The sequence below is a fragment of the Manacus vitellinus genome, unplaced genomic scaffold, assembly GCF_001715985.3.
Source record: "Manacus vitellinus isolate BGI_N305 unplaced genomic scaffold, ASM171598v3 scaffold_8_pilon, whole genome shotgun sequence".
NCBI classification, from domain to species: domain Eukaryota; kingdom Metazoa; phylum Chordata; class Aves; order Passeriformes; family Pipridae; genus Manacus; species Manacus vitellinus.
In genome coordinates, this window is record NW_021940864.1 from 13,202,537 (window position 1) to 13,224,520 (window position 21,984).

Consider the following 21,984-nt stretch of genomic DNA (forward strand, 5'->3'; position numbering starts at 1 on the left):
CTCTAAAAATGTTAAAGCTGTAATTCGTATTTTCTCACCATTTCCTCACCTACTAATTGGGGTTGCACCTTTGTACTATTAAGTAATAACATTTCTATTTTAAAGATGCTATGAAATGTTTATAACCTTAAAAAATACATATTATCATTAAAATAGATGTGTTTTAGTAAAACAAGAACACACATAACAGGAAGTAGACAGCAAAGAGACCATGCTGTGTCTCAATTTTATGCATTAATAAAATAATTTTCTTTTATTACTGTTAGGATACACATTACAACTTACACATTACAATAAAACTTGTGTTTTATTATCTCAATGCGACGTGCTATTTAAAGTTTAATTCATTTTACTGAGTGCTATAGGCACATTCAAAACTACTGCCAAAGAACACTATCACCTCTTTTTACTATAAAATTATAATTTGAAAACAGATTAATTCAGAATAATCCAAATATTCATTTCAAACCTTCTCATTGATTGACTTAAGACTAATTTTGGATGCTTCCAAAGCTGTCAAAAAAGAAGCATCTGACCTGCTAATCCAAAATATAGACCAGTACTGTAGGCCAACTGCAGACTACACACATTTTCTGCAATGGGATACCATTGGGCCCACCTAGTACTTACATTAGTGCAACTTTTTACATGAATAACTGATTGAAACATGGTTGTTTCTTCATATTCTCAAGATTAACACTAGATAATGCCCACTGGATTCAAACTGTGTGATGTGAATGGGGAAATCAGAAAACTTGAAATCACCAATTTCATTCTGCAGACAACTTACGGATATAAACAAGAAAGGTATTTAACTGCTGAAATTGAGAAGGAAAAGTGTCTCCAAAACCAATGCCCTGTTTCTGATCCCTGCTGTCTAGCACATACACATCTAGCAAAGCCAGGAGCAGGCTGTGACTGACATAAGCAAGGTCAGACAGAAGCCTGCTGCCTCAATTTTCTCAGAGCAAACTCAGAGTGGAAAACAAGCAAGATGAATTATTCTGGCACGGAGAGCTTGCTCCCAGCAGTCCCTGAGATTCTTGGAATGTGCTTGAGCCTATACTTGAGAGAGTGGAGAAAGTTACAAATTGTGCAGATATTCGACTCCTGTCTCAGAAAACTGGTTGAAGACCAAAATCATGGAGGTTAATTTAGGGGAAAGCAAACATGGCTGCTTTAAGGAATGAAAACAGTTAAGTGTAATCTGCAAGACCAACTCTGCAGTGACTGACTCCACGGGGATGCAGATGAGCTGCTGCATAGTAATGTGGGGTGCTCAGTAAGAGGCAACAATTCAAGCAGAGACAAAACACTGCCAGCCAGCCAATCAGCCATCAGTTCTGAATTTGGCAGAAGAAAAAGAAGTTGGGATTTATGGAGCTGATAGTTAACACAGGGAGCGGGAAGAATGTGAGAGCGTGATCCCACATTCCCGGACAGAAGTCTTCAGTAACCTGCTCACTCATAGCACTCCAGACTGTCAGTCAATACCAGTTATTGTAACACTATTACTTGTGCTTTATGACTACTGAGTGGACTTCCTGAGTTCTTTGCAAGCCACAATTTTACAATTCTGTGAAGGTCTGTTCATATTTTACCACCCTCCCACTTTGCACTGAAGAAGCCCAAAGTTACATGGTTAACAAAGCCTTACTTGAACTGTGAATTAATTTATGAATTTGCCAGGATTATTACAGTGGCAACATAGAGCCTAATCCCAGTCTTTAGAAATGCCATTCAAACCTACCTCAAGTCAAAAATTTCAAGAGTCAACAGAACTGAGGTGGCAAACATGGTTTAATTACAAGCAGTTTCTTAATTGCACAAAGGCAATCTGTATAAAGGTCTGTATAAAAAATCCCAGTTGTTTGATCAAAAGGAGTTGAAGTGAGAAAAATAAATACATAATTTTTTTTTTTTTATGGCCTTTCTGGTGAATACATTTAAGTCAGAGGTAATAACATTATTTGGTACCTGTATGTAGAATGGAATTCCTGCACTACGTCTGGTTGCACACAGTGTAGATGAAGGATCACAAGATTTGATTTCTTCCAACACACAGCTTAGCCACTGCTCTGGCATCTTGTGCAGACTCTCACTGTTACACCTATATCAAACAAATACATAAGAAACATGAAACAAACAAAGAAAACTAGGACAGAGTCAAAGAAAGCAATTAGTGACCTAAAAAAATATTTCTTACTAGATGTTAACATCTCCAAGCATACATGCAGATTTTTATCATGAAACAAAATAAATTAAAAAAGGAATTGTACATTTTTCCAATGTTGGTACAAATCATATTAACTCCACTTATTAAGTGCCACGAGGAAAGTATATTTCACTGAACAGAAAACAAAGATTCTGTGCTTCCACACGGCAACAATACTCTGCCAAGAACTATTACCCTGTTCTGGAGAAAAAAACAAAGGCATATGCACATCAGTCACTGTGTAGGAAGCGGCACTTCACAAATTCATATCTTTGTTGTCACACAGTAGGTGATGCGTGACCCTTACATTAACTAACAGTTATGTTTATAACTGTACAAACCAAAACTGAAGCCCCTCAAAGTAAGTACGCATTATGTAAACAACCCTGCGAACCTCAGAGCGAGAGAAGGAATGAAAAACAAAACATACTGCTCTTTTTAAAATACTAAGTCAGTAAAACTTCTGATAAAACACCTAAATTGCTCTCCTATCATCAAATACTCCTCCTCTGCAGTTATAAAACTCAGCACTACCAGGAAGCAAAGGACTTCCAAGGACGAGAAAAACTCAAGTCTACTTCATATTCAGTGTGCAAGACCACCTCATTAATCTTATGTCAATGTTCCAGAAGGATCATTCATTGTTACAAAAATTTCTATTAACGGGAAGTTGTTATTAAAACTTGTCACACTGGTTTGACACTGACTCAGAGTAGAAGAAAGAATTAATCACTATAGGCAATACAACTGCAATTATCTCAACCATTAAGGACTTGCCCTACCTAAAAATATGAACTATCATTAAATTCGTGATTAAGAAGTGAGACCTTACAGTAAGACTACAATCAAATTTTCTACCTAGGTGACTGAAATATAGAATTTAAAGGGAAAGGTAAAAGGCAGCAGGTACTGACGTGAAAACCAAAATCTAATGGAAGGTCTGCATCTATTCTCTCCTTCTTCATCGTCCTCCTATTAAAGCAAGAATTTATGTAGGCTAAAAACCTGATAGCAAACAATAAATGAGACTTTAATCTGTAGCAAAACCCTCCTTTCCTTCTTTTACAAAATAAACAGAAAATTAGCAATGTAGAAAACTGAAGTCATAGGAAGTGCCAGAGAGGTCAGCAGGAGACTTCTTACTCTTCAGTAATTCCTGTAAGATTTCCACCACAGGTTTCCTGCCCTGCTGCCAGGCCTCTTCCCCATTTTTGCAGGGCAGTATCTCTTCAAAACCACAGCCAGAATGCAAACCAGCAGTCCAGAAGTCTAGAGAAACATGGGTTCACAAGAGGTATGTCACCTCATGCCACAGCATAAGAGAAAGGCACTTCTTGCCCCAAGTGTATGACAGAAGCAATCAAATTAACCTGGAGATTCACAGTGAGTTCTCTTTTCTTTGACTTTCTGTTGCTGGTAATTGGTTTCCCCCCCCTTACTTTCAGGATGTGTTCCTTTGCTCATTTTTGGGTACACAAGAGGACACAATTCTAGGGTTGAGACCATGCAAAACTTCTCATGGATCTTCTCCATGGGTCTCTGCAGTTAGATACTACTTTGAAGTTCTCTTCATCCATGTCAACACTTTCTGCAAAAGCTACTCCTTCTGATCATGTCTGCACCTCGTTCTACATCCCCAGCTAAGTAGAATTTAAATGTCTTAGTTCAGTCATGCAAAGAACAGTGTTCACCTCTCCTCAGAACATTTTCTTAGTATTAACACAAACACCCCACGAGAAATACTCACATCTGCTGAGGTGCAGAGGAACACAAAGTAAAGCATTAAAGAAATATTTAAAAGTTGCTACATAGCACACTGTATATTTTTTTTTATTAAGTAAACTGAGGGGTTTTTCCCCTTTCAGTACTCGTAGAAAGAGGAGAAACATACTGAACTCCAATAAACTTCAGATTCCCTTAAAGCTGTATTGCTTTGATCTTGCCACAAGTAATTCTACCTTGTTCAGTCACCCACCAATGCACTTTTATTTATTAGAAGGTGAAAGAGTTATTGCTTTAGAGTTAGAAACGTTAGAGACTATTGACTTTGAAATGGAGATGACTACTCCCTTAAATTTGGCAGCTCCATCTCCTTATGGTCTGGCAAGAAGAATATTGTCCTAAGAAGCAGGTGGCCCTAAATTTTAAGAATAACGAAGTCTCAAGCTCAAATGTCATTTTCCAGAATGAAACAGTAATTATTTCTACTAGATCAAACAAATACTGCTGATAATGAAAATATAACACAGTTACTTGATACACAAATTACTTAAGACGCAGTACATTAAGTATAATCTACAATTTTCTGTCTGTCTGCCGGTTATAAGAATTTCATACATGCCTCAAACCCTTTCTGTGGTCAGTACCAATGAGTAGAAAAAGCCTGGAAATCCAAAACTAAAGCTAACCCCCTTTTCCTAAGTTATAAACCTGTGTTTTCTCCTATCCAAAATAAATGGTGCGCTAACAAAGGGTCGATCTTGGATTTGGCCTTCCCGGATGTCAGTGCTTTGTAGCATAAATTTCACATGACCAGAAGCATTTTCTACAAGGGTGTATCCAGAAGTCAGAGTTTCCAATTGCTGCAGTTAGTTCCAATCTGGGGGAAAAGGGGTTTTCTTTCACCATTTTTCCTCTCTCAATAGACCTGTGGAATTATTCTTTTGTATGTAAGTCATGTGATTCCTGTTTTTCATAAAGCTAGACTCAGATACTTCCCCTGGCATTTCTCAGGCAAATAAAGAGACAAGAATTTAGCCTCATAAACACATTACTATTCAAGTTATAAGTCTACTTTTAAGAACAACTTCTGTGAAACTGCAAAGTCGTTCCACTTGCATCCTCCTTTTCATAGCATTTGCTCTACATGAAGCAAAAAAATTTGAAAAAATTTTTCAAATTACATAAGTGCATTGAGAAGGGTGCTGGTTTGAGGTTTCTCTATCAGTAAAGCAGAGCAGAGAGAATCTTGGGTGGCGTCAAAATTTCAGAAAGACAGTGTTGTTACCCCATCTCTCTTTCGCACCAAGCAGGAAAAGAAATGGGAGGGAAAATACGAACAGTGTCAAAAATTATTATGTATTTGAACTGAGCAGTGCCTTAACATTGTATCTTACGCTTCCTTCTCATGTATTTCCTAACTCTAGAAGCATCACAATACATAAGAACAGTTCCCCCCCCAGGGTTTCTTTCTCTCGCTTTAAGACTCTCCCCTTCACATCAGTGATTACTGATAACTTTTGCTGAAAAGTTATTTACATTTCTAGTAAATTTCACTACAAAGTCCATTAGTGACATTTCAATTTTACAAGTCTTCCTAGCAGATCATAGGAGCCTGGGAAAGCAAAGACTTACAGTCACTTCAGAGCAACAAAATGAGACAGAAGCATAGTTTAGTGGAAAGGATTAGGAGGGTCTGCTCCCAGTTCCCCAACAGAAATATTACAGAAGACCAGGCACTGACTAGGTGATGAATAATTTCCATCGATACTGATAGATTAAACAATTGTAAAATCAAAGCAGGATTCTTCTTTATCATTACTGTTTTCCAGAAAACTATCAAGTATGGTCCTAACTTGCTGTACCACCCAAAACAGTGTTCACCCAGTTTAAGTTCCAATTCAGGTATGTAAAAATGTTCAAAATACATTACTTCTAAGTAAATACATTGTGCTGTATGACATAACTCTTCCCAAACCTTACCCTTGCATTCTGCGACTTTAGTGAAGCAACACTCTACAGCTTTAGCTATGCAACACCATTTGAGATTTCTAGAAATCTTTCTGTTCTACCCAATCTCTCAAAAAAGAGATCACTAAATAAAACAAAAGCTAAACAGGCAAAACATCACTTGGGACAGAGAAATTGTTTGAGTATTTATAAGGATTACAGAAGATTCAAGTTGAGAACAAACACCCAGAGACTTCCATGTACTTTCCCTAACCACCATGCTATCTGATCAAATGAATATTTGTAATTTCTTCAGGCCTTTGATAGGAAAATATTTTTTTAAAAAAACACATTGCTTATTTCATTGATATGAATGTTCCTTGTTATGTAACTGTATGGTCTTCTAAAGGTGCAGCTGCAGGCAACATGAAGCAGGCATGACAAATGGAGCATTACACTCCCAAAAGGAATATGAACAGGGAAACGGAAGAATGGTAACGTGCATACTTAAGCAGATTCAGCAATTTACATCCAAATTTCAAGACAGAGATTGAATTTCATCAGGTTTGTAGGAAGTCTCTGCAGAGGAAATACTTCTCTTTCACCACTACCTCAAACAGGTCTGAATACCATTGATCTGTCTAGAAAGAAGTCTACTCTTTGTTCTTACAAGACTGGTATTTAAGGGTTGTATAGCCATAAGTGAGCTACATAAACACTGCAGCATAAACTCTTAAGAAAATGTTTGGCTGTAAAAGTGAAGGACCATGTTCAACTAGAGTAATTCATAAATGCTTGGGAAAGGGATCCGTGTCTTAGAGAAAGAATTAATTCAAATGTCAAGGATGTTTCTGTAGATCTTGAGCTCAATTCTGTCCAACAAGGTATCATGTTTAAGCCATACATTATTGTAAAGTGCCCCAGACAAAGGCCTTCTCTGCTGGTATTGTGGACACAGTAGTAAATTAATACAGAATGTGATACACATGCTTCAAGACTGTCCATGAGCCTTGCAGCTGTGGAGAGAAGTAGACCAGTTGAGAGTCACTTGCAGAGCTGTAGCAGGGTACAGAGCTGTAGCCCCTCAGCTGTAGCAGGGTACATTGAAAGACTCTGTGACACTCAATAGACCAGTAAAGCAGCTGCATTCAGCAAGACTTAATGAACCCATTTTGGAGAAGAGTCTCAAGATACTCCTCGTATCCCTGCAGTACCAAACCAAAGAGTCATTTGCTGTTCTGGTATCAGTCTCCTTTCTCCTTCATTTTAAATACAAATATATGCCATGAGACCTGTAATTCATGGAAATTATTTTCTTTCATTGAAACAAATGTACTTCCACAGAGCTGCTCTCTGGTTCTTGTAACTACCTTTTCCTAAAGGAATACTTGCTCTACCTGAAATACCTTAACTTTAAAAATGCTAAAAAGTCAAAAAAATTGTTATGGACAACTGCTAATTCAGAACAGGAAAATCACTTAGGTTTTGTTTTTGATGATACATACACACTGCTTAAGGTTTTAATAACTTTCAGAGAAGCAGAGCTCTCTTGAGCTTGGCTCTTCAGTTTACAACCCAATATAAGGCTGCTCAATTGAATACAATGGCAGAAAAAGGGAGAGAGAATGAACACACCGGGAACTTTTCAGAATTCTAGGTAGATTTGCTCTACTCTATTTGCCTCAGCTTTTAAAACAAACTGAAAATCAGAGAAAAACAGCTAGTCTGCTATAAACTATTTCGTAAGTTTTCCAGTATTTCCTGGTTTTTAGTTTATTTGCTACAAAGTTCATAGAATGGTTTCTGTTGGAAAAGACCTTAAAGAGCATTAGACAGTCCCCGCATATTGACTGAGATCAGACTAGTGGGGCTGTACCTGTTTGGATCACCTCCTTTCTTATCTTAAAAAAACCCTTGTGGTTGTAAAAGGTCTGTTTGCTGGTTTGTTTTTTTTTTTTCAACAGTATTATTCTGATGGTAGGATTCTCTTCAATCTGATTGGCAGAATAAATCCTTTGAAACTTGCATCACCTTAAAATTTCCTGAACCAAGTTTCCACAGCACAGAAAAAGAATGCAACATTTACACAAATAAATGTAATGTATATAGACAGGCGAAAAGATAGGCAGTAACAGTATCACTTATCAGTTTCTTTTTTTTCCTTTTTAAGTAGATAACCAAATGTAAAGTAAGGATGTGTGAGCTCTCAGCAAACTACCCAGGTCAACTTAAAATCCCTCAGACTGCTAGCATCCAAAAGAAAATCATGTACCTTCTAGAGATACACTACCAACTGAACCATGGCTTTACAGTTTAACATCTCACCAGTTTCTGCAGCAGTGCTGGTACATATACACAGCTGTCTCACCAACATCCTGTGCCAGAGACCAACCCCTCAGTTCTGTTGGTAAAACTATCTGAGGCAACACACAGTGAAGCCGGTCAGACAGCCAGTCTCTACTGAAAACACCAAAAACGTTTCCAGTAAGAAATAAAGAAGAAACAGATCTGCACCTCAAACTGGCTGACTTGGGGCAGTTACTTAACCTGGCATTGGTGCAAAAATACATGTACTTCAAACTGCGAATTTGACTGGTGTTTCAAAAAACTACATTTAAAAAAAAAAAAAAAAAAAGAAGCAACACCAAACCCCAGAAAGTTGGTAGAGATTTTGATTTTAAAAACCTTGTGATGTACAGTCAGGTATTCTTCCAAATGCCAGAATACACAACTCAGTGACAGGTAATAAAAGCTTCCAGGAAAACATCCTGTCTGAAACAAAGTCTGGCATACATTTTTGTAAAGGACCAGGAAAGGGGGTGAGATGGAAGAATTCTACACTCCTGCTTTTCCCAAGAGTTTTTAAGAGCTGTCCATTAAAATAACGCACCAGAGACTAAAAAAATGCAGCAAGCATTAAACATCTGTATCATTTTTCAATGCCTAAGCACCATCTCTAGCCATAAGTATCACAGTCCAAGTGACAGACATCATGCAACCAAATGTCATAATCATGCCTTCACCAAACTCGAATAAAATCCACACGAAACCTGCACAGGCAGTTTCAGGATTGATGCCACAGTTTGGTAAAACTATTAGATTAAAAACATCTTCTACCTGGAAAGCATTTCCATAAGTTGCACAAAGCCAGCATATGCCAATTCAAATGCACCCCTGTGCCTTGATTGCAGCAGATGATGTTTAAAGTAATCACCGATATTTTTAACCTAAAAAAAAAAAAAAAGTGAAATTAGATATACACAATTCATTTATGTATGCAAAATATTCTGCAGTCACAAGCAGCAATCCTTCCCCTGGTTGAAAAGGTCACTGGCACAAGCAAAAAGTAACTAGAAGTCCTATAATTAAAAAAAAAACAAAACCAAAAAAAACAACAAACAAACAACAAACCACTTACTTTTAAGGATAACAAATATTATACTCAATTTTTCAGGTCAAAAGGGTAGTTCTGGATCCTCAAAAAAAGCCAAAAAAAAAAAAAAGGACATAAAATTGATTATTTGTCCAAGAGGTATACAGATTTTAAGAGAAGAAAGGGACAACCCTTATTTTCAGAGGGAAATTTTGAATCTTTCTTGTCTGCCTACACTCTTACCTAAAATCCCAACAAAAATATCTACTGAAGCATAACAGCAGAAACAAACATCTACAAAAACATCTAAGATACGAAATTCAAACTCTACAAATTGTGCCAAAGGGAAACAAATCTACCTTAGGTATCTTTAAGGTTCTAGGATTCTGCATAATTGCTGTGGACTCTTAGAAACACTTTTAAAATGAAAAAGATGTTGTATGTATTTAGCAACGAGAGCTATATTTAAGTGTCAAAAAGGCAAATGGGATAACTAAACTTTTACTCATAGTTACTTTCTAGAGTTCTATCAGGATACCAAGTTTTTAAACTAGGCTGTTTTATTTGTTGGGTTTTTTCCTCTAATTCTCATCAACTTTCAAGTCTAAATCAAACTTCCAATTTAATTTGTTTAAAATGCATAGCACATACTTAATTCTATTATGCAAAATTTTCCTCAGGAGTATTTCCTAAAAGTTCTCCAGCAGAAGTTTCTTTAAGCTTTTATATAAGACCATGCATAAAATCACATCAAGTTTCTTATAAAATTCTACTTATTCTGTTACTTATGATTTTAATACTTTAATAGTTTGACAAGTAATTAAGCTGTCAGAGAAGTTAACCATATCTAACTATATAGTTTTTCATCCTCCAGTTAAATAATTTGTATTACCCAAGTAATGAGATTGCAACAGTTAAAAAAAAAATTGAGACAGTCTAGTTATTATTTCCTGTAGCTAAACTTCACCTAATATGAAACACACAATAACTGGAAATACCTGAGCTAAAAAGGTTATTTCTCTGAGTTGATTTTAAGGTAGTTTATGTATCCACAGGGTTTCATTTCAGCTTTCTAGCCCAAAAAGAAGGAGTAAGTGCCCTTTATTCAGAAGGAACTGACCCACAGACAGACCAGCTCTCCAGGTGTGTAAACAAAACTGAAACAAGGAAACCATACACAGGCAAATCAATTTACCATCCTGTTCCACCACCACACTTACATTTTTAGAGCAATTCATATGATTCTTTTTTTGTCATGTAACTTTCAACTTTACTATTTATACTTCTGAGCTATTTGCAACAGCCATACTGACTAGAAGCTTGCATCAAATTGAACTCACAGGCTAGAAAAAGCACTGGTATAACTCAGTTCTTGCAAATAACATCAGTCTGAGCCTGAGGCAAGTGTGTAGGCATGGATTCTTATCCAATGGCATCATGCCATCCATGAGTGTCCAGCTTCCTCATGTCAGAAAAACAGTACTTCATACATCATGATGGAGAGGTCAAAGAATTCACATTTTCTACAACATCATGAAGATCGACAGCAACTATAATACAAGGTGCCTCTACCAACTTTGCTTGCACATGAAATAGCACCCCTGATGAAGTTAAAATACTCACATATGGAATAGGGAGTAAATATAATAAATACATTCGATCATCTTGGTCAAAAATCTAGAATACAACAGGTTAGTGTTACTAAATCAAGAGTGAACAATTTACAGGGTCACACTTGCTGCTGAGGTCAAGAATATCAGTATTTAAGACATAAATTCTGTACAGGATATTCTCAGAGGGTTCTGAAAAGTGGTTGGTACATTTGTGCCTCCACATAAATAAGATGTCACTGTAGTAAGGTTCTACATTCTAGATGGTGTTTTTTTTTCAAACCATTAATAGAGGATGGCTTAAAATGCACAAAGGACTGCAAAAGCATCTCAATTCAAAACTAAGTGTAGTCTGTGAAATACTGCCAAACACTATGAACCTCCAGAGGAGATGAGACTGATTATATTAAGAACTGAAGAGAGGTTGGTTTTTTTGGTGGGTTTAGGGGTTTTGTTTATTTTTTTTTTTTAATTCTTCCTATAGTAGAACAAATTGCTTGCATCTGCTCCAAAGCAGCAAAGGGAGCCACATTTTTGCACTGATGGCACAAATAAGTAGCAAGTACTGAGGACTGTCAGTACCTACAAGCCTTTTGTCAATTCAGTGTTTCATCACAAGGGCTCAGATCAGCTCTCTTGGGACTGCTAGGTTAACACAAGCAGAATTCCTGGCATTGGGACAACTAAGTCTTTTCACTTTGGCACACAGCTCTGGCAAGCTTATCTCTCAAAGCAGTCTTTAAACTTCACAGGTGAGATAAACAGGAGTTTGAGGAAGAGTTAAGGTTTCTCCAGGCTTGGAGCACTCTCATGATTTGCAGATCATATGACAAACTCAACACAGTCTTCGTTAGATATTGTTTTGCCAATTACCTGGTGGTACTAGGACATGATACTATTTGTATTGACCGTCTTAACAGGCAGACCTTTGAGCCTGTTATCACTGGACTTTTAGGATCAGATGGAAAATGAAAAGTCGATTATGTATTTGAATAGAGAGATATACTATACTCCAGATATTCTATGCCCTTCCTATGTCTGCTTCTGAAGGCAAAGCAACCATGGTAGAACAGCTTAGACTTTGAAGACTGCGACTCCAGATACAGTATTTTGAGGCTGCTCTATACACGCATTTCCACACCACGGAGCTGAAGATGTTACAGTCAGTGTGCACAGTGGTATCAAATGCCATGTAAACCCAATCTCTAACTCAAAAGACAAGGAGAGAGTAAATCTGATATTGTCCCAACTTCCTAGCAGCAACAACAAAGTACCATGCATGAGCTGCCTTTGCCAAGGTCTCCTACATAGGTACAAGATGGGAAGGTTTACAACAGGATGACAACAGACCGGTCAAGCGGTGCTGTCAGACTTTTTTTCAACGATTACTTAGTCCTGACTCAAGGCAAGATGACCAAGGTTTCTCTCGAGATTTTCTTCTCTGTATTCTTAAATCTCTTTTAATACTTACAGAATGAAGGAAAAGAACAGGCAACTTTAAAGGAAGGCTCTACATGCGTAAGATTCTGAAATCCAATTGTCTTGTCAACACCAAAAAGTGTTTAATAGAAGTCTGAAGCCACAGCAGTTATAGTATTGACATTTTCAGTCATTTATGATGAAATCACCTTTTTTTTGGTACAATACAGTAATGCCAATTTCAAAAACACAGAAAAAATGCCCACAGTACTTCTATTTGTATACATTCAGTGAAATTGTATTTCTATGTGTATTTCCTTGCAAGCCTAAGGAAAATCAGGGTTTCAAACTGACTTCAAATCAGTTAGTATTCTTCAAATTAGAATGCAGACATTCTGTTTTACAGGAAGACATCCGAAGCATATATAACCTAAGGAGGCATCTACAGGAAGAGAAGGTATCTTCATATAATCACAGAATATCCTGAGTTGGAAGAGACCCACAAGGATCATCGAAGTCCAGCTCCTTGCTTAATAACACAGCATTTCTGAAAGGGTATCTACTAATGTCTGCTTTCTAAAGACAGAGATGTTACAGTAAAAGCCAACTCATTCCTTTTTGACCTGGTGCAAATTAATTACCATAATGGTGGAAATGAGTATCTGTTCTCTCATCTACCCTCCAGACTTCTGCAACAATACAAGCACAGCTGTTAACCAGATGAAAACATGAAGGGTAGAGACACCGCAAGAATAAAGATGCCAACCCTATTTCTGGGACACCCAATAATTACATAACATGACAAATAAGATTTGCAGTGCATTCTACTATTAATTATTTTAAGATGGAAAGCTCTAACACCTAAGGAAAAACTAAGTATTTTCTGTTGGAAAGAAAAAAAAGTTAAAAAGTAGTAAGTCTTGCATATTTCAATCTTCCATGGAGAGACTGGTTTTGTTGAAACCATATGGAAATGAAAAGGTCATCAATTAAAAACAGAAATTTAATAAACATAAAATATTTCCCAAATAAATGCCTGTGGTAATCTAATTTCTTGTAAACACCAAACTCAACACTCTACAAGAGACCCAGATGGCATATTAACATTTCTGATCCCTTAAATCAAAAAAATTGGAGGAAAAAGAGAGTCACATTACATACAAATTATTCATAATTCAGTCTCCTATGGAGGACAAGATTAAGACTAGTCAGCATGTTTAACTTTTAGAACTATTGGCTATGAAGTTTAATTAATGAAGAGCTTTAAGTAAAATGAAACAGAAGACATTCTGAATATGACATCAGCTTAGAAGATTTTTAGCAGCTCTATAAGTGCCTTATATATAGCGAGAGAGAGAGCAACAAAGGGTAGGGAGACAGGCAGGCATTGGTATCCCCAAACACAGCATACATCTCATAAATAACCCAATACAATTAGAATTAATATTCCTTGAGTTTGTTAGTTTTTTTGTTTGTTAGAAGTCAATAATAATAATGATAATTTCTTCACTTACATGTTTCTACTGTAGTTATGCTTTCTGAACATCACAAAAACAAGACTGTTAACCAAGTATAATAAACCAAGAAAACCACAAGAACATGGCAAATACAAAAAATAAAAAATTAAAACCCCACAACTTTTCCCATACAGAATCACAGAGTATTCTGAGTTAGAAGGGACCCACAAGGATCATCAAGACCAACTCTTAAGTGAATGGCCCATACAGGGAAGTAGATTTAAGAAAAAAGCTTTCTGAAAACTGCTTTCCCCTCACTACTACCCAAAAAGATATTGCAGGCATTATAATAAGAATTACTTCCCTACCTGTTCTATAGTAATCAACCCATTTGAAGGTTCAGATGTAGTCTGTGAAGGCAAAAGTTTACACAGTGTCCCTAGGAGCAGAGATACTTCCTTCATGCTTCTCCAGCAACATACAAGAACCATTTGAGCTGTGACATCACACGTTTGCCTTTCTTTACCTTAAAAATAAAAAACAACAAATGCAACAGTGTTAGTCAAGGTTCTCAGTTGCAGACGTGTAATTTAAACTTCATTTAGCCTGATCTTCTTAGAAAACACAATTAACTAAGAAAAAATTTCTAAACTTGCCTACCCAAAAGATAAGTCAGTGTTGCTGACCCTAACTGTTTCTGCTCCTCAACACTTGCTGTACTTTATTTCACTTGGGAAAGGCTGTAGCATGAACATTTTACCAGAACAGTGCTATTTTAAAGAGTAGAGGCTTTTGGGTCACAATTGTCATTTACCAGTACATTGAAGTATAGAAACATCTACAGGTTTGGAGCCAGGCTCCAACAAGCTCCCCATCATTCCTAAATCCATCACTCACAGTACACCTACCAGAAGGGAGAGGCCTGGCAAATGCACTGCGTTCACAGCACAACACCCCCATCTGGCGGCCGCTGTGACACTTTTACGTATTTATCCACTTCTTTCATACAAGCCAGATCAAAATTACTTTAAACACAGAAAAAAACAAGCGAGGAAAGGAAGTTCAAAAGCTTGCACTAACGATGAAATTTAAAAATGTACAGATATTCTATAAATTTATTCTGGCCTACACTAAAGATGCCGAAGTTTACAATTTCTTTATCACTATAAGGTTTAATTTCATAGCTGTTATTCATTAAAACAGACAAATACTACCTAACATTTTACCACTGGAATCTTTTTAACTGAAGTTTCTGTTTATGTAATTTCATGCAACAAGTTGTATTGCATGAACATATTCCCCATTAGCCTTGTGTACACTGGAAAGGGAAATCATAATAACACCTTTCAACAAGAAATGCATTAGAAGTGTTGCTTAATAGAAAAGGTGTCAAAGATTACCTGGCCAGCACAGTTAGGGCAATAGAGTCTAGGCCAATATCAAAACAACCTCACTAGTGCCTTAAGAGAGGTTAACCACAGTCTTCCAGAAACACAGTGAATTAGTCTTTAAAATCATGTCCAAATAACTAGCTGCTGAGATAAAAGAACCGAAACATTATATGGAGCAAGTAATTTTCAATTTTGATAACCCACATAAAATGCCTACTCCATAAAAAATACCTTTGTTTAATTAATAATACAGCACTGATTTACCTCTCATTTCTGTGCAAGTATTTTTCATTGGCCTCTGGTCAGCCAGCTTTTCAGACTCTTCTTTGCAGTGTTCTTTCAAAATTTTTGCTTGCATAAAATAATCATTTGTGTCTTGTGGTTGTATCTCATTCAGAATCATCTGCAGACGACCTGCACTTTCTGCATATTAAACAAGAGGGATATTTAAGATGGTTTAGTCTTTTACTTCAAGTTCTTTACGCTGATGTAATTAATTTTGGGTGTATAAGTGCAAAAGAAAGCTATTAGCATTAAAAAAAATAAAAATGTAAAATTATGGTGATTAGAATGATTAAGGAAGAAAACTGAATTTACAGTCCCCGTCTTGTATCTGTTGAAGTGATGCAACAACACAATCTGCAGATGTTTGGGGTTTTTTAGGGCAGAAGTCAGGACAACCTTTATCAGAACTTAAAAGAGTGGCTTAAGATTATGATATACAACAAGAAACTGAAAGAGAGGGGTGCTCGTTCTAATTCTTAATCACTGCAAAACAAACAGAACTTCAGGGGCATCAGATTTTAACAGAATTCTTTGGGGGTTCTGTTTGTTTCTTTACCTGGATCAGTATCCATTGGAATAAGACCCTCTGGTGATGAGCTCTGTACTACTGGTGATACCACAGCAGAGAGTTTGTATGACATCAGAATGAGCCTGGTCACCATTTCCTTCCATTCAGATACCAGTGTCAAGTTACTTAAAAAAAAAAAAAATCAAAACCAAAATCACAATCAGAAACATCATAACATGGATTAAAAATAATTTTAAATTTAAAAGAAAGAGCTGAAATTACAAACACTTCCACAATGGTATTTATGAAAACTATAAATAGGGTACAGATTGAAAAGTCCTAAGGTTGAGTTTAACACATATAAAGGAAGTATGAAAGGGCTAGCTAAACACTGCAGCAGCCAGATCCAGGTTCTGGATTTTGTTATAAATAATACTGTATGCTTTTATGTTCTCCTGAACAGCTCTTCCACTGCACTTAAACATGGAGTTACAACTTAGTTTTACTTACTTAAAGGATAATTGCTGCAAAGCTCCAGTTATACAATGCACTCTCCCATACATTGGGAACGATGCTGCTGCTCGAAGCAGAGACTTCTTGGCTTGGAATATTTCTTCTTCAACATTCATCAACAAAAGCTTGATAACTAAAATTTTTAAAAGCACAGATTTGCATTATACATATATATTGTATTTTCTAAGAAATAAATCTGCTTTAAGAAGTATTTTAAGGAACAAAGCCTGTTTACACAACAATTCAATGGAAAATTCAGTTTCCTTGTTTACACTTTTCTCTGTTTTGTATCTTAAATACAGGTTATTGTTGATTTTCAGTAACCTAAACTCCAGCAATATTTGGTATAGTCAATTTAATCTATCTGAATCAAATGGTAGCTGTGAAAAGCCCAATCCTGATCCTACACTTGGGGACAATCCCCCAGGTTATGATGAAGTCACAGGAAGTTACCTATGACACACTGCAAGTCAGACTTCACCCTTAAGAGGCACATTAATATAATGTGTCTCTCCAGTTCAGCAGAATACTAAACATCAAAAGTTCATGGTTAAATATTTGAACCCTCTGTTTTCCACTAAAGAACCTGACCAGTCTTCAAGGATACATGTGCCTATTTTAATTATACCTTCCAGCATCTCAGAGTCAGAATCTGAATGAAATATAGACTCTAACAAGGAACCATGTGTGACTAACAACAGGAGATACTCTACAGCAATGAGACATGAGGTTATCCAAACATTTCCTCCATTTATGGCAACAACAACCATGTCTCAAAATCACTATTTCACTGCATATGAAGTATTAATAGGCATCTACAGAGAAGCCAATAATGGCACAAAAAGTACACGATACTTAGTTTACTAAAAATCTACGAATTATATAAAATTGTTTATTACAAATAACGAATTTAAATACTTCAGTTTTATTGAAAATTACAAAAGGTGGACGAAGCCTGATTAAGAAATTTGCTAAACCTGCCAGTTCTAGAGCCCTGTCATCTCTCATCCAGGGGCACTAAACCAAAGAAAAATATTCCAGATATGAACAAAGCCTGATTACTGTGGATGTGTATGTGCAGGACTGAAAATCACTCAGAAAAAGGCTTCCAATGACCAGAGCATCAAGGGGCAGTTTTGCAAACATCAAGTACTGGAACATACACAGACCAACTACTGCTGCCTTCCCTTTGGGTGACTGAGGTCTTAGAGGAAGCAGAGGCTCCTTTCCCTGCACTTCACGTGCCCAGCTTCACCGGGCTCACTACCTGGGCCTCAATGTCACTAGTCAAAATAATAACAAAAGCCATCTTCTAGGATATTCAATAACTTCAACACAAACCCAGATTAAGCCAGGCACCTGACTTCTTAACAGCAAAACAAAATATACTTAAAATCCTGCTAGAAATAAGCATCTCTTACTAAGCCTGCTACCAAAAAGCCATAAGGCAAAGCAGTAAAGTTTCAAATAAATATAAAAAACTTTTTCCCCAAAATATTACCTGCCAAAGTGTTCTTCTCCACTATACTCACTAATGTGTTTTCATCCACCTGGGTGTTATGCTCAACCCATTTTCCTAAACAAATATGCTGCAATCCTTCATGATGTACTAAAAAGTTCAACAAATACGAAGCAGTGACACAATCATATGGCTTGGTACTTGTGCTAAGATCCATTGCTGCTTGGAATAGAAGATCTATATTTCCAGAATCCTGAAAAAAAAAAACAATAATGCTCATTTTTTGAGCTTTCATATTGATTTAATTAAGCTATTTACCACCCTGAAATCTGAGAATCTGGTTTTCATTAAGTTTCCTGGTACATATTTCTGAAGAAACAGTTATTTTGTGCACTAATCACCTTACAGTCAAAACATGCATGTGCATGTATTCAGCAAGCATACAATTACATACACATTGAGGATGGGGAAAGTAATTTACAAAGGAATATTCAATCACAATGCACTTCACAGGAACATGACTGTGTTTTATCTGCTAATGGACATCACAGAGAAGCATAGTTTACCAGGAAACAGTATCTGTTCATCAGTACTTATTAATTTAAAAGTCACCTTTTATTAATTAATAAGCAAAAAAATCAGTAGTGAGTTCAAAGGGCAAAATTTGTGAGAAATTAAAAAATATCATCATATAATGAAATCTGAAATCAATCAGAAAGGAAAAAAACAAGGAGCTGAATTTCTTAAAATACAAGAATAACCAAGTCAAAATGCCTCAATCATTTCCAAAGGGAAGTCACAGTTAAGTAAGGAGTTAATATGAACTGATAGTTCACAGTCACAGAGTTCTCTGATAGTTCACAGTCACAGTCAATGAACTTCCCAAATGCCTTCATCCATTAGTAAAACAAGCCTCCCTAGGTAAGGGCAGAAGCTATATAAAAATATATAAAATATGTTAGCAATGAACACTACTGGAGATAACTTGGGTTGACTTCCAAGTTTCAGGAATTGTGCTTTGTACCCAACCCAAGTACCTGGTATAATACAGAACATTCATCTTTCACAAAATTCCCTTTAAACTCTCTCAAATTCCATACCTGGAAATTAAATGCAACATCATGTAGTTTCATCAAAAGCCCAAATGCCAGAACTTTCACTTCCTCAAAAGTACTGGCAAAACACTGGATCAAAGTTTGGACACGAGTAGAATCAATCACCTGATCCAACTGAAAAACTTGTGCTTGACCTATTCAAAGAAATCAGTGGCTTAGGTAATTTTGCTGTAACTCTTTCCACAATAAGCACTGTATTCACATTCTGCTTCACTACACTACAAGAAGCATAACAATAAGGTTAGAATAATGCTTTAGCTAAAACTTTAACTTACTACTCTTAACAGGTCTTAAAATACCCTAGTTACTGCTGGGGGAAAAAGAAGTTTACCTTATCCAAAAAAATTACTCCTAGTAATACTGAAAGTAACTTATTGCCAAAAACAGAATCCCATTTATTCTCTTTAAATTCAGCACTGGAAATAACCTTTATTTTAGCTTTGCTTGAAAATTATTTTCCTGGAAGTATGTAATATTACACAATAATTACTTTCAGAAAAAGGTTTAAAAAATTCAGTGTGTTTTGGCGTTTGGTCTTTTGGGTTCTTCTATCATAGGAATAATCCCCCAAAATGTAAGTCATTACAATTTTTTGCTTTTAATTTTTATGTAAAGGAGTCGTGACCTCTGGTGACTGATATAATGCTATAAAGAAGCCAGAATTTTTAAGATGTAAACAATGTGCACCACCATCCAGCAGAGAACACAACAGCAACTAAACCTCCTTTATAAAAGCAATGTCAGGTTTCTGAAGTCCTAAGTTTTTTTTATAAACTCTCAATACAACTTTCTATTAACAAAAGGCAGTAACAATATACTACATATTCATAATAATAAAATTAATGTGTTCATCATTTATCAAGGTGTTTTGAGAAAAGCTCTAACAAAACAACATTTATTCTTTCCTCTCAAAATCAACCTTAATCTTACACAAATAATTTCTTAAAAAAAAAAAGAAGTTACAATTTAAGTCTGAAAACATACTTTTATGTTGGCCATATGATCCTAAGACAAGATTTAGCAAGACCATCAGTACTCCAAGGCTTTAAGTAATACATCTTGAATTGGGGTTCCATAACATCATGAAGAAAATTTAAAATAACAGCAGCACAACATCATTAACTGGTCATTAAAACTGTTTCTTATTTTCTATAATAATATCATAAGGAGATGTAAGGTTTTTCAATCAAGAGTTTTTACGAACTCAATTTTTTAAATTATCAAGATGTTTGAACAGGATAAAGGAGTAAGTTATCAAATATATCGGAACTTGTCCAGAAGTTTTGTTCATAATAACAAAAACTCATTGAAAACCCTTGCTAAAAAACATGATATGCAAGAGAATCCCAATATATGGAAGATACTCAACAGGCCATAAACATTTGCTTTCACTTCAATATTCCTTTTTCCAATAAAACTTACTATCCTTACTTCAGGTAAAATGAAATCAACCCAGGAAATGTCATAAAAATTAAGGACTAAGAATACTATTTTACTTTGATAGAAATTTATTAGATGGTGTAAAAGAATCTTCTCCAATACCACTCATTCCTCCAGTCTATACATTAGGCTTCTCACCTTTTGGAACAGAAAATACTTCTGCTATTGATTCCAAAATACTTAGTGCAGAAAATCTGGTTGGGTGTGATGAACCAGGAAACAATACCTCAAAAAGTCTGTCACATACAGATGACATGAAATCCTGAAAATCACAAGAAAAAATTTAAGATGCACTACAAGCAAAAGACTAAGTAACCGAATTCAGGACATTCTGCTTTACATGTTACCCAGAAAATTATGACCTTACAGTTAATTTTGGAAGAATGGGAGGCCTACCTTTGTAGTACTGACAAAATTTCTTGTTTCCTAGAGGCAGTGAAGGCTGGACAATCCTTTGGGATTTTTTAACCCAAGAATTTCCCTTACCCACTCCCACAAAAAGATGGCCATTGTATCAAAACTTGAAAATTAGCTGACCCAGAAAAGTAGAACTCAAGAAAAAGAAACAGTTTAACACAAAGAAACAAATGACGTGAGCCTTTAAATAAGGTTTAATTTGTCCTTAAAAAGGACAAATTCAAAAGGAGTCTTCATACTGAAGCTCTCTCAGTCATTCTCTCACTCACTGATCATTCTGGAGAGCAAGAAAAAGGCTGAAGCTCAACTGATCTCTGTTTGAAGTTCATGTAACACACATCATTTAAAACTCACTACTAAATGGCCAACAGCTGACAGGACATTTACCCCATTCTTTTTTTTTTTTTTGCATTGTGGTTACATCTCCAGCCATTCCTCACTTACTGCTGCTTTAATTCACATCATGGAGCAACCACTCCAAAATAATCTTTATTGCTTTTGAAAAACATTGACCTTGAAGACACCCCCAAATACTAATGGGCACTCAGTTCATCAACAACAGTACATTTAGCCAAAATTAACCTGTGTAAGTGCATCAGAGTGGACAAGCTCCTCAGCACTGTTTGGTTTTACAGATTTTTTCCTTCTGCACTGCACTATTTCCTAATACACACACAGCCTAACTTACTCAGAGCTGTTCAAGAACAACAAACTTTCAGAAATGGTATCCCACCTCTTACATCTGTATGGCTAGCAGTCTAACTTACTTTGTATTGCTGCAAAATCCCCAAAGGATGCATTGTAGTTGAGTTTTCAAGTAACTCTTGCTTGGTTTTATTTTGCTCCAATTTATAAAGCACCTGGGAACTTTCTTGTATCCTACAAAATAACTTTTAAAACAAAAGCAAAACGTAAGTAAGGCAAGAATCGTTGACTGTTAAATAAGGGAAAGGCAGATTTTCAGCTTATTTTTCAGATCATATTGTTTGTAATATTTAGGAAGTTTGCACACAACACAACACAGAACAGATCCTTCTCTCTCCACTCCAAAACCAAGGATTTGCTTCCCATCTCTCTTGTGACCTTTATTCCCCTCCCTCTGACCTCCAACAC

General features: G+C 36.1%; 1 protein-coding gene across 1 annotated transcript in view; it reads right to left on the reverse strand.

Annotated features, from left to right (window-relative positions):
- The window catches only part of THADA (THADA armadillo repeat containing), a 163,115-nt gene that overhangs the window by 123,630 nt on the left and 17,501 nt on the right, over positions 1-21,984 (reverse strand). The window contains exons 14-23 of the mRNA XM_018085265.2: positions 21,639-21,761; positions 20,593-20,716; positions 19,000-19,148; positions 17,942-18,152; positions 16,438-16,573; positions 15,976-16,112; positions 15,399-15,557; positions 14,112-14,269; positions 9,002-9,111; positions 1,978-2,110 (exon numbers count right to left, since the gene is read on the reverse strand). Of these exons, the coding sequence (XP_017940754.2) occupies positions 1,978-2,110; positions 9,002-9,111; positions 14,112-14,269; positions 15,399-15,557; positions 15,976-16,112; positions 16,438-16,573; positions 17,942-18,152; positions 19,000-19,148; positions 20,593-20,716; positions 21,639-21,761 (1,440 nt within the window). The remainder of the gene's footprint in view (positions 1-1,977; positions 2,111-9,001; positions 9,112-14,111; positions 14,270-15,398; positions 15,558-15,975; positions 16,113-16,437; positions 16,574-17,941; positions 18,153-18,999; positions 19,149-20,592; positions 20,717-21,638; positions 21,762-21,984) is intronic.